This window comes from Corvus kubaryi, unplaced genomic scaffold, assembly GCF_017639235.1.
Source record: "Corvus kubaryi isolate FWS band 111438036 unplaced genomic scaffold, C.kubaryi_AGA036_p1.0 split3-73, whole genome shotgun sequence".
In the NCBI taxonomy this organism is placed as follows: Eukaryota; Metazoa; Chordata; class Aves; order Passeriformes; family Corvidae; genus Corvus; species Corvus kubaryi.
This window is the reverse complement of record NW_024582091.1, coordinates 12,085,051-12,103,499: the sequence shown is the minus strand read 5'-3', so window position 1 is coordinate 12,103,499 and position 18,449 is coordinate 12,085,051. Positions and strand designations below refer to the sequence as shown.

Below are 18,449 nucleotides of genomic sequence, written 5' to 3'. Positions count from 1 at the left end.
GTTTTATAACTTCCTTTCTCTCAGACAATATTCATCACAATCAAGCAGTCAACTTTTTCCATATCAGAGTAGCACCTCCCTCAAAATATAGATGTTACTACTATGGTTTCTACACAGTAAACATTGAATGTTCATTTGGAAATTAAATAAGAACTGAGACATATACAGATAGACATGCATATATGTGACTGCTGACACACATGGAAGAACATTCCCCATTCTTCATTTCACATGCTCTTCTTTTTATAAAAGTATGTTTTTCAATTATTTTTCTCTTTTCATTTATCTGCCCACTTTTCTTTAAACATTTAATTAACACAATTCCAAAGTGTCAAGATAAAGTGGTTTTAACCTTCCTTATTTTCTCTTGATTTGCCTAAGAATAGGATAATTAGTGTTTGTTATATGCAGCATGACATTTCTTCTTTCTCCAGCAAACTGATCATTTTTTACTCTTTTTTTTTTTTGATACTGTTACTCCTACTGAACTCTTTCTTTTTTAACCCTGTTATTCCCCTTTATTTTTCCATTAGAAGCTTTTAAACCATTTTTCAAAGTAATTTTTTTATTTGATTCATCAGGATTCAGGAACACACATACTTTGCTTAAAGTTTTTTAATTCTTTAAATTGTCTTCTATTCTGCTTATCATTTTCTTTATTTTTCATCTGTAATTACTGTATCAAATGTATGAAAAGGCAACCAAAATGGGTACTTCCAAATTTGCTTTAACATCTTTATTAACAAGTATATAAAATTTTGGAAGATAATCTAAAAGATACTCATTGCCCTGTCACATGATCCTGCAAAAGGCTGCATTTCAGCTCATTTAAATGTGTCGTTTACATGCTATTTTTACCATTAAGCTTTTTACATTAAATTTAGCTGCTATGTCATGTAATACTACAACAGAAATACTTAGGAAGTGGAACCAGATGGGTCCTGAATTTTTGTGATGGGTGTTCCTATGCTTGAGGTTATTTTGACAGCCTAGAAGCTTTTCCATTTTTCAAAATTGAATAGCTTCGTAAGTAAAATTTAATCCTATGTCTTCAATTCCTAGTCACTGATTTCACTTTTTTCTACTGTAGCTGTTCCACTTTGCCAGGAATATTTAAAGATTTATTGAAATAAGATGCCAGAGCATTCACAACACCTATCATCCAGTTGCAAGCAAACAATCATAGTCTGTTCTGGTTAATACTTCAGTTTATGTGAGGGAAGGACAGAGGAGTGCACTGTAGAGTAAAAGAGAGACTGAAACAGGTCTTTCTTTTCCCAAAGGCAGCAAAACTCCTGCTCAACTTTTGAAAGTTTCAGGGTTTAGTTCTTGGGATAGCTTCAAGATTATAAACCTGATTTAAAGGAAGATGTCCCTTGAAGCCCAAAGGAAAGATAAGATTTTAAAAATTTAAGGTACAACTATTTCTCATTTTACTTATCTGCTAGTGTTCACATTACTTATCACTGTACTGTAAATTTCCCTACAGGGCAATATGCTCACAAATGAGATGCTGTAGCACGAAGTTCAAGCACTTAAGTGTCTTTTGTGGATCTAATCCAAAGTCACTTTTGAAACGGGATTTAGAGCTTCTGAAACTTTTACCCTGTGTGTCCTGGGGTCACGTGTTGAAATACAAGGGAATTAGTTACCAAGTCACTTGAGCTTCAGTTCCCCCATGTGGTCACAGGCCGCTTCTCCTCAGCCCAATAATTCACCCAGTTCATTGACACCACAACAAAAAGAATTCTCAAGGTCATGCCCATTTTCCAGACTTGAACTTGCATTGGATACTTACTGCATAGGCAAAGTGTGTTTATGTACATTCTTATTTTTAATTTTTTACAGAAATTCCTAATAAAATAAACAGTGCTGAAGCCAAACATCTTGCAGTCACCTCAGGGTCAGACAAAACAGAAAAAACGACAAAGCGGTCCAAGATATCAACCATAAGGCGGATATTTGACATGGCAAAACACCGAACAAAGAGGTCATCCTTTTTCTCAACTGGTGTGAAAGTTTGCCCACAAGAATCAGTGAAGCAGATTTTAGCCAGTCACCAAGCTTACTATAGATTAAGAGGTAAGATGATTATTGTAGTATGTACTTCCTCCTTCAAAGTCTTTCCTTTAGTTGAGGAAACACAGTAATTTTCCAGAATCTTGTTCTTCACCTTTAGGCAGTGTATATGCTATTGACTTTATGCCTTATTTTTACATAGATAATCAAATGGTACATGTGCATCAGCAGTGTTCAAGATAGACAGTGACCAGAAGAAAATAAAACAATGCACTCAAAGGACTAATGAACTCAGAGTAATTGCACAGTGTTCTAGCATGGCTGAACATGAAGAAAAAATTGTGCTTGCATTAGTATTGAAAGAAGTACCACCTTTCTCAAAAGAGTAGGTACCATCATTGCTACTCAGAATTAATAGCACCAGTGTAAGACAAGTAATGGAATTATTAAATGGTCATTGCACAAATATGTTGGTGTATCTGTAGTTATATTAAGTCTGTGGCAGTGTTTGTACCTAATAAACACTGAGATAATTGCCAGCAGGTCATGAAAAACACTTAGGGCATAAGAAATATTTGAGACATTTTAAAAATAAGACTTTCTCAACTAGGTCAGTCCTTTCCCCGCTCTTTTTTTTTACTTCCGTTGCCTGTAGAAAGCCTATAGAGTTAGCATTCCAATTTTTGGTTCAATTTCGTCTCTTCCTTTCTCTACCCCTCCCAATCTTTCATTATGGAGCTTTTCCATTTGATATTACAATAATGCATGTATTTGCACTGCAGCGAGACGGTCCAAAGCTAATTCTAAAACCTAGTCATCATTTCTGGGATGCAAGTATCTAAGGCAACATCTACTCCCTAAATCACCTTTGCTTATCTATTTTTTCCTTTATCAGGCACCAACCATCCACATTCATCTGTGTAACCTGGCTGCTCCTCAGCTCTCTTTCAGGGAACCAACTAGTTCCCTCTGAAATGAGACCTGGATGTAGAGCTGCAAAAATTTTACTCCAGCGGCCACTTGCTATAGGCAGCATGGGAGAACTCCACTAAAGTCTGTAGCTATTCCCATAGATATAAAAATATTTGGTATCCATTGCAACATCCAATGGGCATTAAACAGAAATCTGAAATGCATCAAAGAGGCTGACCCAAAAAGCATTTCTTAAATAGAAATTAATCCTGCAAGTCCCTGAAACTCCCTGGTTATATCCCAGATTGGGCTGAAAACAAGCTATCCTGAAACAGACAGGTATCATTAACCTGAACTCAAAAACCTGAAACTATGACCCTTTCATTTAAAAAACTGAATATGACAGTACTACCCAGCTTTTTGGAGAGCAGCACAACAGCTGGGATATTGGACACTATAAGTCTTGTAGTGCAAGAAGCTTTAAACTCATACTCCTTTTTCCCAGCAGTGTCCTACACTTACAAAATTTTCTAAGCAGTTGTCATCCAGTTCTTCAACTGAAACTGGAGTACTTCCCAAAAAGCAAGCAACAAAACATGCCTCTGCATCTGAATAATTTGCACACTCATTCATAATAAGGTGTTTCTGCTCCCTTGAACAATTACATGTTTTCCATTACAACATTCTTCATCAAAACGTCAAAAAATTTTCCTTCAAGGAAAGATCAGAACTTCTGATAAAGACTTCTGCCCTCCCAGTTGAGCATGTAAATTTATCTGATGAAACCGATAAATGAAAAAAAAATGGACACTTGAAAATGTGAAAATTCAAGCATCATCCTTGAATCTGTAACCACAGTACCATCCTTCATGAAAAGGTAATCTGGTTGCTGTGCTGGAGCCTTAGAGCCTGTACCCATCTGTGGGACAAATCTTACCTTCATTTTGTTTTGGAGATATACTTTCAGGTCTGTTCTTTTCTGCGTCTAAAGCCTAGGAGATGACCTCCCCAGCTCCAAGTCCCACAACACATTTGTAACTCTAATTGCACTGTGGATCATATCAGTCTTCTAGAGAATTTTTCTGTTAAGAAAATTTAGACAATTTTATTCTTTTTTACATATATATGTATTCTCTGCTTCCAGGGATGAGCACACAACACAAAAAAGCTCAGATAAAGGAGCTCAGACAGTTGCTGTTGGATACTTGAGCCTACCGTGACCCTATACCAACTCTGAACTAACACATCACAGCTTAGGTCACCATGAGGATAGTCCCCTATGTGGGGCAAACTGGGAGAACACACTACAATGCCTCCTCAACTGGTCATGTGTCACATTTATCTGGTAACTGGATTACTTATCATCAGATGGTGTATCTTTATTCAGCAGTTACTGCTCAGAAAAACAAATACCAGAGAGTTGCAAGAAAAAAGAGGTAGAAAGTAGCTTTAATTTCTAGTTCGTAATTAATTCATCTCTTCAAAAGACAGCCTGTTCCTTTTTAATAACCTGACCACATCTGCTCCACATGCAGCTGCTCTACTGGGAGGGCAGGTCGTTCCTGAGGTATTATTGAGGGGCCCTAACACAGCTAGGTGAGTACACCCCTACAGCAAGTTTAGAGTATACTTAGAGAAACTGACTGCACTAATTTCAGAAACGCCGATATTTTAGATAATGCAGATAATGAACTCACTCTAAGCCAAAGTAAGTATCAAGTACTGAAAATAAATGTCCCATCTCACAGTAATGAGCTTTGCACAGTAAAGTGCTAAAGGCAACAGCTTTTAAATTACTAGCAAGTTTTGGTTAAAATGGTTTTTCTAATAAGTTTGAAAATCCCCTTCTCTAAAAGCATTTTTAAACAACATTTTGAAGAAGTGTGTTCCTTCATCTTGACTGATGAATGTGTAAATGCCAAACCACTTTTAAAAGGCTTTCAAGTTTACTATTTGGTACAAAGCATCCATCCCCAACCCCTTTCTTCTTACTCAGTCTGCCAGGAAGCTGTGTGGGAAGCCTTTCGTATTTTTCTGGATCGGATTCCCGATACTTCTGAATATCAGAACTGGGTTACTGCCTGCCAGAGGGAAACCTTTTGCATATTCGACATTGGCAAAAACTTCAGCAATTCCCAAGAGCACCTGGAAATAATTCAACGGGTAAGGATTATTGACATTTGTTTAGAAAGTGGGAGAGACTTCCAAGTCCCTCCCCACCTGCATATTTAAGGGCAAAGTATTGCTCAGGAAAAGGAGGGGGCATGTCTTAGAAGAAAAACATAAAATTATAGTAAACAAAAGAGCTAACAGGCTCAATGGTTGGATACACCCACTAGTAAAATGCTGTTTTTCTTAATCTTTTTGCAGCGAGTAAAACATAGAACCTTCCAGGAAAGGTAAGTAGCCCAAGTAGAACCTTGCCACTTGATGTTACTGCCTTCTTTGAAAAGATACATGTAGATGCGTGTGGATGTGAGCAGATATTCAGATAGCGCTGTGGCGTATTTGGTGTGTGCTGTGAGAGATGTGTATACTGGATGTATCATAGGACACAGTAATTGAATTACAAATAATAGATGCAGCCAAATGTCTGAGTTACCTGTTCATTTCAAGACACCACTGAACGTTTTCTAAGATTAATGTGAGCATGAAACCCTGACAGAGACATGGCTTTGCATTAGACTGGTGTTGATTGGGAATGTGACAAAAGTTGCTCTAATTCTCAAAAGGAAAGCCAGAGATCTTAATAAAAGTTTAGCTGAGAGGCTACATTAAACAGTAACATGAAAACTCTATACCTTCACTTTAGATTTCTCCTGTATTTTTTTGTACATCATGACGGTGTTAACTAACGTGATACTTTATTCTATAAACTCCTTGGAAAAATATGCTCCTAGCAATGCTCGGAAGTCTGAGAATGGCAGGATTAAAGCTACCATACTTAACTCTGTTGTTCTGTATATAAATACTATAGTGCAGCCAGACAAATCATAGTCCCCAAGTTCTGATTGATATATTGGTTTTTTCCTTCAGTTTTCTCTGATTTTCAGGCAAATGATCTTTTCCATTCATAGGTTACAGTGTCTCATGATCACAGAGGTCTTATGTATCTTAATTTATTCTCACATGGGAGATCTGACATATTTTTAATAATGTAGGCCCTAATTAAACTCCCCTGTAAGTTCAAAGGGAGGTCTTCTCATTCATCCTATTGCAAGCAGTGGCAGCAAGGCATTAAGTGAAGTGACTGATCTCAGAGTTCTTAGGTTCTTTGTGAACAGTACTGTTTTCCCTAGACACAATTCAGAAGGTGAAATAAATTCTATGAAATTGATTGTATTTTAGCTGGAAATATAGACAGCATTGATTATGCATGGTTGGACTTCATCTTTACTACTGTGTGGCTTAGGAAATATTTTGTATCTTCTATAGCTGTCATGTAGAGAAATCAGTCTCCAATTATAGATACAACACGTAACTAGTTAACATTGTGAAAACATTACAAATACATTAATTCTCATCACAAAAGATATCCAGAGGATGTGGTAAATCAGTTGTCATTCATGTTCTTTATTTATGTTGTTAAACATCTAGGTTGTTCCTGTATAGAGAAGCAGCTCAGACACCTGTTCTGTCTATGATACAAGATTTATGCTGTCTCAGTGAACACCACACTACACACTTGCAGTGCCCTTAGTTCTTTCACTCATACCAGTTTCACAAATACTCCATCTGTATGCACTGTAGAAAATTTGAGGAATTATACTTCACTCCCCAAATTCATGACAGAAAACTCTCAAAATGTCTCTTAGACGATTCTTTTCTAAGAACCTAAATTTTCCCAAAAGCTACAAATTAATAACAATTTGGTTTCAAGGCTATAGAATAATTTCCATTCCAAGTAGAAGAATCTTTAACATACCTATTTATTTTAAAATGTACTTACAGATAGATATTATTGCTGATTTTCAGGCAAGATAACAGTAGCTATTAAAAATGTATTCATCACCACAAGACTGTAAAACTCAAAACAGAAAATAATTATCAACAAAACCAAATCCTGTGATACATCATACCCCCCATATTCTTACTTGAGTTTTTAGCTGTCTTCCTTGGGGGTCATGGTAGGCATTAACCCATGAATATTACATCCAGAAGCAAACATTAACATTTCTGCATCTCAAAATAATCTGGATTCAGGAATCCGATTTGATACTATCATTATTTGGAGGCATCCTTATGGTATTATAATGCAGGCTGACAACTGAAAAATAACCCCACCCACTATTTTCTCACACCACACCATATGAAACACACCTAGAACCTGAAATGTCCATTGGCCCTAAAATTAGAAGAATCCCAAAGCTCTCACTTAACTACCTTGATAGGATGAGAAATAGCAAAGGAGACAAAGGTTGATTTAGATGATGTACAAGAAGTCTTGCTTCCATTTTACACAGGGGTCAACCCTTCATTGACTTCAAGGAGTAAAAAAAAAAAAAAACAGATGCAGTGCATTGATTTAATCTCTGTGATCCCACCCCTCTGGTGGCATTGATGCAATCTGTCACAAAACCTCATGAGCAGATTCCTGACTTTTCCACAGGTCACAAAACATTCTATTAGCGATAACTTCTCTCATTTAAACTACACTTCGTATAGGGGTCATTTCTATATTGTTTTGGTTTTTTACACTTTTGTCATTGCCAGTACAATATGCTGATAATTAAATCACTCATTTCTATTTGATTGATAGGAAAGATGAAATATCAGCAGAGAAAACAGGAGGCAAAAAGGTGGAAGAAATTCCCTCTATTTCCACAGGTAAAATCAAATCTGCTTGTTGTGTGTCTGCCTATTAAATAAAAAATTGCTAAGGCAAATGATTCTTATGTCTTATAAGGCTACAATTTAGTGATTGTTGTAGAAGCATGACAAGTTCAGTGGAGTGAAAATGTTTTAGCAAAACAATCTTTGAGAAGAAATTTTTTATCTCTTTTCAACATATTTGCTACTCAAATGTTGCATTCAAAGTTTGTCTTCAAATGTATATGTTTTCCTAGTTTCAAACTTAGATAATATGGGGTTAATTTTTCTTCATTTATAAAATACCATTCAGTATGTCAGCTGCTGCATTTTGTTAACCAAAACAAGCAAGCAAAGCAAATAAAGACTGACAAGCTAAAAAGTCAGAGTGATAATAGACAATAAATTGACAGTAAATTGATCAGATTATTACAATTAGACCTACCAACCCCGTTGTATACTACTGTTCTTTAAAATAATATTAGCAATTCACTCAGTCACAAAAATCTGTAAATATGATCATTTTGGTTCAAGGAGAAACCATCCTGAATATATATTCTTATGAGGGCCAAATATTACAGAATCTTATTGGTAAGGACTTCCAGCATGGCAATTTTGCCTCTAGGTGGAAAACAGTGTCTCTTGTTACTTTAAATTGACCCTAAAGAAAAGGGGCTGTCAGAGAGACAAAGATCTCAACTGGCAAAATTAAGCTTAGACACTTGGTGATATGTGATGTGGTATGACAGGAAATGATCAAATATTATTAACTCACACAATTTCATTGATGCATAGTCAGTGCCATTTTTGCCTTCAGTCACACACATGCCACACCACTAATGTTTGGCCTGGAAGAAAGGCTGTCTATTGTATAAAACACAGCAGATTTACCCACACCCTGAGTCATGGCCACCTTGCACTGGCACAGGCTTGTGCTCAAACACACCCTCCCGAAGGAAAGCTGCTCCAGTGAGCTGACACCTGACCAACACACCAAGGGGAGGCCTTTTGATATGCAAACCTTTCTTTCCTGACTTTTCTTTCCATCCCCCCACAGGTTCTCCTCGCACACCCCTCTCACCTAATGGCACATTGCTCAATGAAATTTTCAATGACACGAAGACTCCTGTGAAGGTGAGGGCAGTCTGTGTTCCTACCCACTTTTTCACTCACCTTTTCCTTTTGAGCTCAGCTAGCAGGAGAGAGGGAGAAACCTTATAAACAGTGCATACAAAGCACGAGTGCTCCCCTCTGTTTCAGCTGGCAGGACTAAAGGGGTTTATAAGCATCTGTTGTATACTGGAGTAGGGCATGATGCTTCTTGAGCATGTAGTAGAAAGTACAAAAGCATGGCAACCAGCTTTTAGGTAGTTTTCATTCTTTTAAGGAGGGGCCTGTTGCCCACTTTGCACCTTTTTGTAACGTTGTTCTTCATTAAATAATGCCAAAAAAAGCATACCTGCTGGGCTTTCCACAACACAGGAGATAGGACTGGGCCTTCCTTGCCTTTTTCTAACCAACCAGCTGTCAGAAGGCTCTCCAGTGCTATCTGCTCAGTGCAGCCATGCAGTAGAGCATTAGAGACTGCCCCTCTACACATTAACAGCACCTGCTGTGAAAGATACCTCTGAGAGAGGGGTGGGGTGCTGGGAGGGGCTGTTGTTTTCCCTGTTCTGGCTGCTATGGTCTCAGCAGAGATGTGTGGCCTCACAGTGGAGGGAAAAGCTACAAATACTGTAGGGAAACAGCAAACAAAAAAAGGAAAACTTTTAATAGCAGTAACATCAACTCCATAAGGAAGATGTATCATGGGTAGGGATAATTCTATTCTGTTATGAGAAAAAAACAAATGCAAACCTCTGAACATGAAAGAGCTAAGTCACTTTATGACAATGGAACTAAGACTTAGTAACAGTCTCTGTGCAAGGCTTGATTCTCTTCATTTTCATTTATGCACATCAAAGGCAACTCTCAAGTTACAGTAATAGAAACTTGTTTGCAAAGAAAGAGGAATTAAGCCAACAGATATGTCTTGGAACTTTCACCTTTTGTGGAATATAGTTCAGAAAGTTATTTTGGGGATGGGCTTAAAAGGGAACATTTCTACCTATTAAATACTGAATTGTGGAGGGGGAAAAAATCACTTAGTTTTATTTCTTCACTTTTTGTCCTTGCCATTTCTTTTCCAGGAGCTGGGAACAAATGCAGTCCCTGAACTGCCTGTGGAGCAAATGGTGGAATTCAGTGTCACTCTCACTGATCAGGAGTACACAGCTGAACTCAGTAATCCCAATTCCCCAGAGTACCAACAGCTAGCTGCCAAATTTCAGCTACAGGTAGGGAGGCTTAGTGAATGCAAAAATGTTGACTTTGTACCTTGACTGAGATTCATACTATGAAATTACCTTCACCACGAAATAGAATCTACTGCCCTCCCTTTAAACAGGTCATTCCTGTTTTCTCAGACCTTCACCTTTCCTCCGCGTGTAGTATCAGTTTTCCCCTCATTTAAGCCATCTGTTCAGCCACCAAGCTAACAAGCCAACATCTTTGACAGCAGTAGAAGCCTCAGATAACTGATGAACAGAATAACTTTAAGAATATTGTTCAGACTTAATCAGGAATTCATGGACAGCACTTTGTCATAATTTAATTTCTACAATAAACCTAATGAAAAATGTAATATAAATGTTAAAAATAATTAGCTACTGTTGTCTGAATTATTCTTCAAAGGACTTACATTCATTATGCATTACCATAGTTTACGTAAGAATTGGAACATCTGTGGTGTTTTCATATAATTAATAATATTAACTAAATGTTCAGCTATCAGTTTAACTGATAGCAGTTAATGCCTTGGGGTTCCCAAAAGGTTTTCTTAGCAAAGTTAACTAAAGCCTCTCATCAGTTTCATGAGCATTCTTTAGTGGAAGCTATTTCACTTTCCTGGTCCAGTTCCAGATATGTGTCAAAAAATGGTGAAGGATGCATTGACAGAGATGACAAAAAAATGGTTTCTCTGAAGATTTTCAGTATTACCCTCAAACAGAAGTGCCTGCAGACATGGTTTACTGCACACATAATGCCTCTTCTATTCAAAACCATGTAATTGTACTATTGTTAACATTAGAATTAAAAATGTATTGTTATTCTGTTTGTACAAGACAGTTAAAACTGTTTAATTCCTAAATGATTTGTCAAATAATCTAAACCCATCTGCAGTTGCTTAATATTTCTAAATAATTAACAATTTACAGGTGACTTGAATCACAAAATTATTCATGAACCTAGACTGCTGAAAATGAGAAAAATATTTGATTCATGTTGTTTTACTTGCTCTGTTATGAAATAGATTATCATTTGTTTGCATTATTAATTACTAAGAAAAGCAATATTTTGTGCTTCATTTTGCCTGTTAACAGGCAATACAACAGGTATATGCAAAGCAAATATTGTGTTTAAGCTGAGCAATTATGATACCCAAAAGAGGGCAGTTGAGACTTTTTCCCTAAAGATCTTTCTGAAATATGAAAAATATTGTCTAGGTAGTCAACTTGTGATTGATTTTAGTCATAGATCTTATGCTGAATTATTTTTTTAATGGTTTTCTAGATGAGAAAAATATTTGAGAAACTTCCAGGATTCAAAGAAATCCGTGTGTTAGGATTCAAGTAAGTAAGAAAATGGGGTTGTCTTCTTTGTTGGCTCCTAGGGTTCTCTTCTTCCCTCTTGTCCTCAAAAATGAAGAGACCTGTAGAAGAGTGGGGTGTGTATTGCTGTAAACAGAAAACAATTTTATGGGAATATCATAGAGACAATATGAAAAGTGCAAACACATCCCAAGCGAGACTATGAGGTTTTGAATTACTTAGTAAAGTAGCTTTGATTCCCTGAAGCTTGAAGGATTCAATAAATTCTTTGAATTGTTTGTTAACAACCCTGTATTAAGGACTTTTTAAAATGACAAGATAAAGAGAGTTAGTAGCATGATTATTTAGGTGACAACTTTTTTGTGTGTGGACCCCATGCCCTTCATAAGTCACAGTGAAGGTGCCTTGGCAAGAGAGGGTTGCACGAGGACACATGTTCACACATATAAAACTTTTTCAGTAGTTGTTTCTCACGTCTTTTAAAAAATTTTAAAAGTTTCACTTTTTCAGTGAATTTGTGTTCTGTCTTGCCATTTGTTTCGTTTTATCTTCCTCATGTGTTTACTATTAATACAAGCTCTTGTGTGCTTTTTCAATGGAGAATCTGTAGGGGAGGGGTAGCACATTGCATAAAGAATCAAATGAAAAACAAATAAGTAGTAGTAAGAAACTATGCCAAAAGGAATAAAGAGCAGGGGAAAAGACAAATTTATGTGGTCTTACGGCACAGCATCAGGAACATTCAGTACTTCTAGCAATGCTTAATACATGTTGAAGAGCACTCATATTGCAATGTAATTTTAGACAAGAACATTCTTCTTCCTAGCCTTTCTCTCTGCAGAAATTGCTGGGGAAAAGAAGAGAGAAGAGCAAAATAGTCTGAAAATAAGTTGCTTATATATTTGTATTGAAATTAATAAAACAAAAAAGCTGTTTACTGCAGTACAAGCACAGAAAATCTGTAGTAGCATCTCATAGTTACTACTTGCAATAACTAACCTCTTTTAGTTGTGACTCCAGGAGGTCTGGGAGCCATTTCGGTTTCATATCTTGGGCTTAGCTGATATGAAAGAACATTCATCAGTGTGGAAGAATTGGATTGATTCCCCTTATCCAGTAATTTAGTCAGCTCTGGGAGTTACAGATCAGCAAAGATGGGTGTTGCTGTCCGTTCTCCCTTAGCCACAGTACTACATATATTAGCAGCATTTCCCACAAGGCGGTGAAGAAGGAACACATCACAGGTATTCTGGAGGCCTCACCAGGGAAAATAACAGGGCATTATATACAGAAGGTCAACATAGGCATGTCTTGAGGTATTTAATGGTTCAGGTTACCCCTGTGACTACAGTCTGAGTAGGCATCAAGTCTGTAACCATGATCATAGAAAGTACTGCCACAAATGTCCACTGCCACCATACAGATATAGATTAGCAATGACAAGGGCTCAAATTACACCACTGGATGAGGGAAATAGGAAAGCTGATATTTCAAACTGCCATGGTAAAACAAAATTCCTCTTTCCCCGCACAAACCATGGTGATTTCCATTGTTTGGAAGGGACAAAGTGAACTGATGGAGAGTAGACTGTCATTTTTACACAGAGATAAAAGTTACAGACAACACATAGAAGATAAGATCAATTGTCAAAAGATGGTTGTGATGTGTGTGACCAAACAATTTACCAGTATACATGAATCTTTGTTTTTCTTTCTTTTGCAATCCTTTCTCACACTCTTTCTTCTGGGATGAAATGAAGACAGAAGAAGGAGAAAGATGGGTAATCTTTCTGTAATTCATAATTAATAGTTTCATAGACTGATGATAATTATTATTATTAATAATAATTTTATGATGTACATAGATAAATCAGTAAATGTCTTTTATCTTGATGTGACAAAGTAAATTGATTGTGTTCTGACTGAGTACAAAATCTGTGCTATAAAGTGTCAGGGACGGGTTTTACTTTAATATGAATGGTTCATGTAATCAAATTTTGTCAGGATGTCTCTGAAGGAAACAAAATGTTTGACCTAAGAAAATTCACATCTCTATGACTAAAGATTTATATCAGCCATATACTGGAAGTGAAAAATAAGTAGGGAAACTTTATATTCAAATTTTCACTTTTGATCTGATGTTTCCTAGCTCTATTCCCATGTACACAGTATTTCCAATAAGTATGTAGAATTTGATTTGTTGTCTCCATTATCAAGCCAGATAGAATAGCAAAGAGACCAGTTACCAGCTTGATAAAATGAAGGGAGCTTTTCACTGGTAATACAAACAGCTACAGAGTCAATTGCTGCTGCTGCTTGAAAGTGCTACTGGGGAATAATTTGTCTAGCAGTTTCCCAGAATTTCTCTTTTGCTCATGCTTTAAAAGGAAGAACTGTCTCATGTGTTTCCTGAATTCTTGCAATGTCATATAAATGCAAATGCTTCATAGCACATACTAGATAAAGTGAAATTCTTATCCCTACAGTTTTTTGACACTGTAAAAAAAGCAATATAGTGGAGTAGAAATGTTTACAATGTACTCATTATTTTTCATTTAATTAGGTGAATTTAACATGTATGAAAATGATGTATTAAAAATGGTGAACATTTGAGACTTCTGTTGAACATGAACATCTAGTGAGAAGCCATACATACCCATTTGGACTTGGAAAAGCTAAGTCCCATTGGGAAAAAGTGATTTGCTTGCCACATTAGGTTGCTGTACTTTAAAAAACAGCCAAAAGCTGTCTCAGTTGTGATAAGATTTTTGCTTATCTGCAGTTTTATGAACTGCCTAATCCCTTTTCAGAAGTTCCCGAATAATTAATGTGTGATTATGGCTTCTAATAACCTCAGCACGCATTTATAGCTGTTTGAATCAGTAGTCAATGACTTCAGACTACATTATGGTTCTACAGATTTCTGAGTAGTCAGATTAAATCAGATTATATTAGAAGATTTTTTTAAATTTTCTTCAATATGGGAATTTTTATCAAAAGTTATGCATAGACAAAAAAGGGGTTAGGTGAAGAAAAACTAATTTGAAGGTGACAGTCTCATTAGAAAGAAGTAAATTGGCATTACTCTTACAGAAGATAGTATGTTATGGTTGCATATTTGTTTGTTTGTGTGCAAAATCAGGCAGTGACTGATTTTGCTGCTCTGGGCATTTTCACCTTTTCCCCTTGCAGATCAAGCAGCACAGTAGCACGATATGTGGTGAACTTTGAGAGAGATGGCTCAGAAACCAAAGGCACAGCAGATGACATCTCGACTATTGGATCTAATAAGGTTGAAAGTGAAAAAATTCCCATTTCTCCAGTTGAAGAGGGGGAAATATCAGCAGCTAAACTCACAGTAACAGACCTTCAGCAGCTGGTTGCCACTGCACTCCATGAAGACCAGTCCCTGCCAGTGGACCTTGGAACACTTCAGTTTACTGATGGTCAGTAAAGCAGGTGGCAGGTGGCAGGCACAAGCCTGAATCTTGCCTTTCCAAACTGATGCAATTTCAGTAAGGTGTCCTTTGCTTCTCTAGCAGATTTTTTTCACCTGATACAGTCCATTCCCTTGGCATTGTATAGGATCCAAAGGATGTAGAGAAATAAGTTAAATCTTATAGAAAAATGTGTCTTTATAATTATACAGCATAACTTGCAACCATATTAGAGGATTTTTTCTTGGTTTGGTTTTTTTTAGAAAATCTGGGTATTTTTCACACTAAGATAATTAAGAGGAGAAAAATAAAAGAAATACTATGAATATTCACTGTATCATTTTATCTTCCCAGTATGGACAGCCTCCTTTCTTTAACAAGAAAAAAAGTGAGGTCTGCCTCTAACTTAAATTAGCTTTCTGAAAGCTCTATCTTGGTTGTAAGCAAGCCATCTAACCTCTCAGCAACATCAGAGAGACCAACACTTTAAACAGCATTTGATCCCAAGATAAAATCAGTAAAGATGTGTTTCACTCACACTCTGAAACACAGAGGGAGTGCAGATGACAAGCTGGGTGTGAAAACCTCCAGCAGAAGTTGAAGGTCTGCTCCCTGTTCAGTAATCCAGCTAATAAATATCCCTTTCTAGTCCATCAATGATTTTTGCAAAGCTAGCAAACTAGTTTTGGAGACATGGGTTAAAAAGAGGGAAAATAATTTAAAATATTTTTTCATATGCATATTTACTGAAACAGCCTCAAAACACATACCAAATTTTAGCTACAGTGTCTCCTTTGCAAACAGCAGCACTTTCTTGCCAAAAAAATGTATTCGGTTGAACTAATCCTTTCTGTAAGAATAAAGTGTCATATTTTAATGTAGCTTAAAATTCTCAATAAAAAAAATTACATAGAACACTTCAATAATAAATATTTTAATCAACTGTCTCCCAGTAGTTAATTTTAATAACCAATTTATGAAAACAGTTTGCATGCAAGTACTTTAAAGATCTCCTCTGAGGGGTGAAAGGAGCAACTGAGCACTAAAGCCAAAACACTGACGTTAACAATGGTGTGGACTCAGGGTAAAGCTGGAATGACTTTAGGCTTAATGAACACAATATAATGAGTCATCATAGCCCATGCAGATTTAACTGAGGGGTTCACACTTCAGATGATTTTAAGCATTCCTCCATGGTTCAGCTCTCTGCAGACCTATCCCATTTATGCTAAATAAAGCATAAGAAGAATACTGCCTATAAAATTTGGTTTTCTTCATAATTGTCTGTTTGAATGGGAATTGATGCCTTTTGTCTTAACATGGATTTTTAAAAGCAGTTTTTTGATGGAGAACATTTTAGTACTTTTTTTTTTTTTTTGAGTTTATGTGTTTTGATCAGTTGTCAATGTGCTGGTGGTGAAGTATTCTGCTCTCTGTCTCTCTCTCTCTAATGTTTTTGATTTTTTTTGCAGAAACTATTATACCACCTAGTGATATTGATAATGATATCCAAGGAGTGGTCACTGTTCCTCTGGCAGGCCCTGATTTGGTAAGTTAATAACGTTTTTCATGTTTATTTATTTCTCCAAGGGAAATGAAATTATACAGTGTTAAGAGGTACATAAACATACAAAAAGTTTCTTATGCTAAAATAACATATCTGCCTTTTGTACATACTGTGAGGATGAATGTTGTATTGTTATATTGCAACAGAGGTACTGTTTAGAGCATTTACAGGTGACTATTACTGCTTGATTACCTTTTCCAGATTCAATTGCAAAGTGAACAGTGTCTCATCAGTTCAGTAGCATGTCTTAATGACACAGAGAGAGCAGTTTACAGGGCTAGTTAAGGCCATCTTTCTTTGACCATTTTTTAAATTACAGGCAATGTGATTAGGATCACATGCACATGCCAAATATTTTACACATCCTATGACTTCACAGCAGACTTCCAGTATCTGAAGGGGGCCTACAGGGAAGCTGGAGAGGGACTCTTCTTAAGGAGCAGTAGTGATAGGACAAGGATAATGGGTTCAAAGTGAAAGATGGGAAATTTAAGTTCAATATACAGAAGAAACTCTTTACTGTGAGGGTGGTGAGACACTGGTACAGGGTGCCTGGGGAGGTTAAGGATGCCCCAACCCTGGCAGTGTTCCAGGCCAGGTTGGATGTGACATTGAGCAACCTGGTCTAGTGGAAGATGTCACTTACCATGGCAGGCGGGATTGGGACTAGATAAGCTCTAAGATCCTTTCCAACCCAACCCATAATACGATTCCACGTTGACTTAGTTATTTGCTAGCTCATGTAGCTAAAGATTATTGCCTTTTTAGCAATGAAACTCAAACATATTACTGAAAGTGCTCTTTTAAAACTTTTTCAGGAGGAGCTCCCACTAGGTTATCCCAGTCCAGCAACAGTGGATCAAAGAGGAGATGTATTTGGTGATAAATCTACAACTGAAAGCCCTGCTCTAAGTGAAGAGATCAGCATCCCTGAAGAATTTAATAATTTTATTACATCTGAACCTGATTTTCCTACCAAACCCTCCAGAGAACCATTTCAGGATAGATATCCACACACCCAAATTATTGCTACCGACCACCCAAGTTTCACAGTGCCTTTCAGTGCTCTGGGTAGCACCAGCACTCCTCCAAAATCAGAGGATTCCTATTTGCCTCCCCCAGCAGATGATTCTGCTGGCAAAGACTTCCTCACCGATGGCTATGAGTCTCCAGTGGAGCTGGCTACCACAGGAAGCTTTACCACACCCGACCTCCTGCACGCCAGAGAGGCAGACAGTGAAGCTGAAGAGAAGCAAGAACTGACTGATTTAGCAGAACCTCCTTTCGAGGATGTCGACCAAGACAGTCCATCAGGACAAGGTAAGACACGGGATTTCTCTGTGAGAGAGAGTAGGAGAGGTGCAGCTGTTGTGACACATACAGTCACGTGTCAGAGCACTAAGCGTTCCTTCCCATTGTGACACAAAATTTTCTTTCACAACCAAAGGTGAAAAATGTACATTTCTGATGGCTTCTTCAGCAAAATCCTAATGCACCTTAGCTCAAGGTTGTCAAACCCAACAACAAATGCCTAAGGATACGGAGCACTTAGTGCAGAGTACTATGGTAAAATTTCAAAAAGGCAGAGCAAAAAGACATCTCAGGAAGAACAAAAAAACGAAGTTCTAGATTAACATTAAAAAAATTGGTACTTAAAACATGGAAAGTATATTACTTTGGGCTCTACAGACATCTGTGGATGATAGCAGTGAGAGTAACATTATATAATTTCTTCCAAGCAGAGTACCATGGCTCAGAAAAGCTTACATATCTAAAGGTCTGATTAATGTGAAAAGCTTTAAAAAATTGCTGTTTTCTGTGTTTGTTTGTTCCATTTTATCCATGCAATAGGCATAGAGGCAGCTATCTATATGAGGAAAAATACATAATGAAACAAAAAAGGATATATATATACATATGTGGAGAAAACTCTGGTTAATGCAGAATTTCAAATGAAAAACACATGATAGACATGTTTCCCACAGCTTACCCTGCAGACTAAAGAAAGTTCAGACAAAGATACTAGGGCCAGCTTTCGGGCACAGGCAAATTAGGC

At 37.0% G+C, this 18,449-nt stretch overlaps 1 protein-coding gene across 6 annotated transcripts in view; it reads left to right on the top strand.

The window, feature by feature from the left end:
• Positions 1-18,449, top strand: part of IMPG1 (interphotoreceptor matrix proteoglycan 1) — a 71,506-nt gene that overhangs the window by 11,625 nt on the left and 41,432 nt on the right. For all 6 annotated transcript variants that reach the window (XM_042017149.1, XM_042017146.1, XM_042017147.1 and 3 more), the window contains exons 2-12: positions 1,849-2,082; positions 4,928-5,094; positions 5,302-5,330; positions 7,691-7,758; positions 8,798-8,874; positions 9,930-10,076; positions 11,353-11,411; positions 13,150-13,170; positions 14,582-14,835; positions 16,299-16,375; positions 17,212-17,713. In XM_042017149.1, the coding sequence (XP_041873083.1) occupies positions 1,849-2,082; positions 4,928-5,094; positions 5,302-5,330; positions 7,691-7,758; positions 8,798-8,874; positions 9,930-10,076; positions 11,353-11,411; positions 13,150-13,170; positions 14,582-14,835; positions 16,299-16,375; positions 17,212-17,713 (1,635 nt within the window). The remainder of the gene's footprint in view (positions 1-1,848; positions 2,083-4,927; positions 5,095-5,301; positions 5,331-7,690; positions 7,759-8,797; positions 8,875-9,929; positions 10,077-11,352; positions 11,412-13,149; positions 13,171-14,581; positions 14,836-16,298; positions 16,376-17,211; positions 17,714-18,449) is intronic.